We start from the raw sequence: 6000 nt of genomic DNA on the forward strand, positions 1-6000 counted from the left end.
TGTTACAAGTTAATTCTCTATGAGATAAAATCAAACAATTTTAGTTTCTCACACAGAATATATGCTATAGTATCCTGTATGAGCCAGGCTAGATAAAATACAGATTTCTTATAACATGTATTAATACCTTGTATAGATAAAAGCAAAATTCATGAAATAGTTTTAATTGTTATTCAGTAGTTATTCAAGGGTTTTATTTTAGGTTTTCAAACATATTTCCTTTTATAGAAGGCAAACCTTAGATTTGAAATCATATGAAACCCTTTTTATAAAAAAAAATAAAAATTGTTTCAAACCCTGCATTTTCATTTTTGAATCAATAGAAGTCTCAAAATAAAGCATGATACTCTATATGTATACTTTATAGACTGAATGTAACCAATCAATGTTACATGTTTCTAACTCTGTACTGGCAGAGTGATGACAAGAATTTCAGGCGTGGGTCGACCTGGAGAAGGCAGTTTCCTCCCCGTGAAGTACATGGTATCAGCATGATGCCTGGGTCCTCAGAAACATTACCCGCCGGATTTAGGTTAACCACAACATCTGGGCAGTCAAGGAAAATGACCACGGATGGTACAGTAGTTTTGCATTTCTGCTTATAAAAAGTGAAAAAGCTTGTGTAGCAAGTGCTAGTTTTCATTCTCTAACCTTGCATAGCTTTCGGGGATTGATTGTTTTCTTGACTTGGTTTGCTCTGCTTGAGGTTTACTTTGCTTTCATCACACCAGACTCTTTTGTAAACTGCTAATGCATGAATCCATGGCACTTTGTTCACATTTCTTAAAATGATTTATGATAGCTGAAAAAGGACAGTTTTGGCTAATGTCCACATCTAGGAAGAATAATAAACATCTGCATGATTTGTGTTTCTTTACTCTTCTATTCCTAAAGTAACTAACTTGTTTAGTTAGAGGTTGGATTTGGACCAAGGGTCCTTATTAAATGGAAATTAACTCCACTGTCACCCCACATGTTAGAATATTGTAAGTTTTCTATTTCATATTAGAAACACTCAGGCTCATCAGATATTCTCACCTCTGACCAAGGCAGAAGGCCTTAAATAAACAAGCACAACCATGAGAAGAGAATGAAACAAACACAAAACCAACAGTAATTTCATAATTAGTATTTCCTTCTGTGGACATTAGACTTGTATTATATACGTCACAAAAGAAAATAGCCATTCTGAAGGAGAGGCAATTACTAATGGTAGTCACAAAGTTATTTCTGTTCGGTGAGCATTAAGAAAACCATAGCCCCACTCTCTTTATTAAGATAATCACCTTGAATCATTATTTCTTTTCAAGGTTACAGTTATCATGGCCCTTATACTTGGTTCCGATATCAGTTGTGATTTTTGATCTACATTTCTTCTAACTTAATATGATGGAACATATTAGTAAAATTTACTAGGAATTTAACATGATTAAAATGAGTGTAGAAGCTCTTCAGTACTCAGAGGGGAAAACATCCACCCTACTGAAATATCTAAGAGCAAGCTTTGCTTCAAACACAGAGCCGCCCTTGTTACAGATTTCATCTAAGCAGGAATACACAACTCTAAAGCTCATTTGAATCACACTAGAATCAAATTTCACTAGTAACTCGGTCTAGAGAAAAGGAATGTGAGTGGCTTATATCTGAGAGAAAGAAGGTCTACTAATATGTTCAGGATCCCTTCACGCAGGGAAAAGGAATCTCTCTCATCTGAAATTTTGTACTCAGTCATCCCAGTCCCGCTAAAGCCCTTTTCTCCATTTGCAGTTCCTTCATCCAGACTGCAGAGGTTAGACAACTCCACTGTTCGTACATACTCATGTTGACAAGCCACTCAAAGGATGCAGCACTGACTTGCTGTGAGTAGTTCCCCTTGGCGGACAGAAATCAAAGCACCAAAAAAAATGGAACCTACATAGACTCGTAAATATACACACTACTCTTTGGGATGGCCTCGCAGTACAGAAGGGAGATAATCCCTTTAAGTTGCTAGAGGGTGGAAAGGAATCTTTATATTTTAACTCAATGTAGGATTTCCTGTCCCGTCTGTCTGCTGTGGTTTAAGGTCCATCTGTTGGAGGCCTGTCACTATCTTATTACACATCAGTGGTTGGCTACCGCACTGTTTCTACCCTTGAATAGCATTTTATACTGACCCACAGAGCATTGTACTGAGAGGTTGGCACTTACAGAATAATACACGTTTAATGAGTATTTTATAGAGAAGAAGCTGACATGGGCAGATAGTGATTCTAGTAGGTACACAGAGTCACACAGAAGAAAATGATTTGGAGGTGATTTCATATTAAACACAAAAGTGTAACTGAAAAATTTGAACTTTTAATACGTTATTTTTCATCACTGTGATTTATATGTGTTGAAAACAAAAATGAATTTTAAGTATCTGGGGCTTATAGCATAGGAACAAAGTGAAATTACTTTGTGAGAATGGCAGACAGGACTAACAAAACTGTGATACGTAAGGAATAAGTCATTTATATTTAGAGAAATACTAGTTGATGGTATTGACTTCCAAATCTCCAAATGGCGTTTTTTTTTAATTGGAAGTCTTAGGAAAACTGTGGTTTCCTAGATTATACATGTCAAGTGCTCATAAAACACTTTTTAACCTAAAACTGTGCTTTACCAAAATATTCTACCATTTACGATAAATTGATATTTTGGAAAAATACTTTCCAGAGCAATAATTAGAAACAAATGTGTGCCCTGGGAAGTGGAGAGGAAGCAGTTATGGGCAGAGGAGCAGCTCGTCTTGTGCTGTTTATTCATCGCCTTGAGCTAAAAGTTCCACACGATTTACTGCTGGTCTTTGGGGCCCAATATAGGAGCTGGTATGCTGCCTTATTTAGGTCACTATTTGAGGCTGCTACGATAAAACAAAAAGCTTTCAGATAAGAGATTTAATTTCAGAATATAAAACCCTAACATTAAATTTTTAATTACGGCATGCAATTTGGCATCTAATTAGGCATGATCTAAAGTATATAATAATTTGGCTAAATAAGAGGTTTTCCAAAATACTGTTTGTAATAACTTCCACACATAACATGATAATTACCCCAGAACTGAATACTTCACTAATTTACAAATGACTGTTTAATATGTTAAGTAGTGCTTGCTTCTTAGCTCTTGACTGATGGGTAGAATTACTCTTTAACGATTTGCAATCTGTATTTTGTGCATGGCATTGGAGTTCCTATTTCCTAGCTTTTACCACTAAATGGGATGCAGGTATTTATTGACAGTAAGTTAATCTAGGACAAACAATTTGTTTTTTGATGAAACATCAGCACATTTGTTATTAAAATAACTTAGAGCATATTATTTATTTTATGCTTGGAATAATAATTATGAACTTTTCCTAAGCATATCATGACAGGAAAGAATCAGTGAAGCCACATCACTGACACCGATTCTTTAAAATATGTTATTTGTTATCAGTATGTTTTTGTCCCAATTAAACAAAGGTATCTTTATAAGAGCTCTAAAACATATGAACTAGAATACAAATCTATTCCATGGAATAGGTCAACTACACCCAGCTTATTAATGAGCAAGCTGTAAATTTTTCAAAAGGACTGCTCACATTTTGTGATTATCTTTTATTATATTATTGCCATATTTTCCAAAAAGTTGAGCAAATATTATTTAATATTATTTCTTAAGCTCGCCTGCACAAAATTAGAGAACAAATGTTCACTACATACAGCTATTGGTTACATCCTAGATGATATCCTATTCATTTCTCTTAGGACAGAGGTAGGCAGGCTGCATGGGTGCACCAAGGGTTGCAGAGGGGGATTTTTCAGTCTGGATGGGACCTTTGAGTAAGCTAACTCTGTCAATTAAATATTCTAGATGTCGTCTTTTCAGTCTACCCTACATAAAGTGCACTACCATCTAAGAAGACAAGCAGTGAACACATTTGTGAAGACTGAATTCTAAGGAAATAACCACAAGTAATGGTTTATTAAGCTGAAAATGTGATTGGGGGGGTCAGATATTAATTTTGATTAGTTTACTACAATCGAAAGAAAATGCTTAAGTCATTTGAATAATAAGCATCATCCACATCATAAATTCTGTACAACAGATGCTTTTCTGAAATGGAGCCACTTGTTTTTTCATGTTTTATTGTAATATAATAGGCATTTATGTATTACTGTGTATTTCTTTTTAAATGTGTAAGTCTTATGTAAATGGATATAAATATGATTTTTAAAAAAATAAAATATATGGTTCATGGAGTCCTGAGTGCAAACATTTGACAATTCCAAGTCCTGTTTGTATTTTACCATTCCACCATTTTTACAGTTTTTGAATTAGAACAGTCCAATTGATATGTTTCCTGGAAGCATGTTTCATGCCTCCACGCGTTTCACCTTAAAGTCTGTCAATACTTACTTAAAGCTGAAAACCTGCCTCTGATCATGTAAAAAAAAAAGATTGATTTAACCTGGAACTGGAGCCAAAAATAGACCTCTAAAGGCAATCAGGGATGTCCTCTATCTTTAGAAAATAGCACTGTGATGGCTCGATCTCCTTTTCAATACAAAACAAAGCCAAACTGTTTACAAGCGTCAAAGCAATTATTTTAAAAGAAAATTTATAAAGAAAAAAAAACATTATCTTCTCTTGTTACCTGTGGACCAATAATTTAAAGAAAAAAAAAACTTCTTTACTAAGAAACACATGCTCATTCAAATATCTCGAACAGCCAGCCAGCACTGGTCAATGAACGTCAACCACTGCAGCAGAGTCGGAGGCTCGTTTCCACTGGAGAAAAACAAGCCCCCTGAAACCCTTCCCTTTTGTCAGTGTAACAGGGCAATAGCCAGACTCATGTCTAATGTTATAAGCTTTTAGCCGAGATGGCCTTGTTTCGACTTCCCTGAAGTCAATATTATCAGAGGAAATAAATGAAAGACAGAATGATTAACATATATAGTGTATAAAGTATAGAAGAGTAATCTCTTCCCTGTGGCTTTATTTGGTGGTGTTACTGTTGTTCATTCCTTGTTTATATGGGAGATTTCAAAGTAAAACCTATTTAATAATACCATTTATCTAACTGCTGATTTTCTGCTGTTTGATCTTAAGTGCAAGACCTGTCATCAGTAATTTCCTTTCTGTATTTAATTTGCTGTTTGCACGTACATTACATTTGTTTTGATGTCTATTTTTGTTTAACAGATTCAGTCAAAAGGTAATGGTAACAGAAACCCTCTCCATTGTCAATAAAAAAAAAAGAATACTTCCAGTTCTCTGTTTAAGCTTTGTTTTCTAGTCACATAAAGTTTAACAATTTACTTAAACTATAATGAAAATCGTTCTTTTCGTAACTTTCAATCTATCGTTAAAAGCGAGTCTGCCACAAGAGGGAGTACTAAACTTGCTTATGAGAGTGATAGTCGTCTGAGCAGAAACAATGGGAAAGCTTTTTAAGTTCATCTGAACGTGGAGATGTGGACTTACAGAAATGAAATATAATATAGAAAGTGTGATATTATAATAACACAAACTAGATTTGTATCTAATCTTGTACAGAACTTAATCACATAAACAGGTTTATGTGATCCCCTCCAGAGATCACCCAGTAAGAAACAGTAATCATTCATAATAGACTCTAACATCTAGGGATAAAAAAAGACCCAGCTATTTGCCTTAAAAAAAAAAAAAAGCATAAAATACTCTTCAGTGTATAAGATAGTTTCTGCCAAATTTTAAAATCCATTTAATACACTTAAAATCCATTTCAGGACCACTTATCAACATTATGAATTTTCACATTTTTAATGATCAGAGCCTTTATAAATACAATTTTATATAAATAAAACTGCTTTTAAAATGCAAAACAGGTGCGCCAGCTGAGTGGCACATTGATTAAGAGTTGGCTTGGGACGCCAGCTCTGAGCAGCAGGGCCCCGGTTCAGATCCCACATGAAGGCCAGTGACGCTGCGCCCTCTACAGCTAAGATG

General features: G+C 34.8%; 1 protein-coding gene across 1 annotated transcript in view; it reads left to right on the forward strand.

Moving 5' to 3' along the window:
• Nucleotides 1-5281, forward strand: part of LOC109376336 (liprin-alpha-2) — a 138378-nt gene extending 133097 nt beyond the window's left edge. Inside the window, exons 19-21 of the mRNA XM_019632233.1 lie at nucleotides 417-576; nucleotides 1768-1859; nucleotides 3880-5281. Of these exons, the coding sequence (XP_019487778.1) occupies nucleotides 417-576; nucleotides 1768-1826 (219 nt within the window). The 3' untranslated portion in view covers nucleotides 1827-1859; nucleotides 3880-5281. The remainder of the gene's footprint in view (nucleotides 1-416; nucleotides 577-1767; nucleotides 1860-3879) is intronic.
• Nucleotides 5282-6000: the final 719 nt, after the last annotated feature.

The sequence above is a fragment of the Hipposideros armiger genome, unplaced genomic scaffold, assembly GCF_001890085.2.
Source record: "Hipposideros armiger isolate ML-2016 unplaced genomic scaffold, ASM189008v1 scaffold_1102, whole genome shotgun sequence".
Lineage (NCBI taxonomy): Eukaryota > Metazoa > Chordata > Mammalia > Chiroptera > Hipposideridae > Hipposideros > Hipposideros armiger.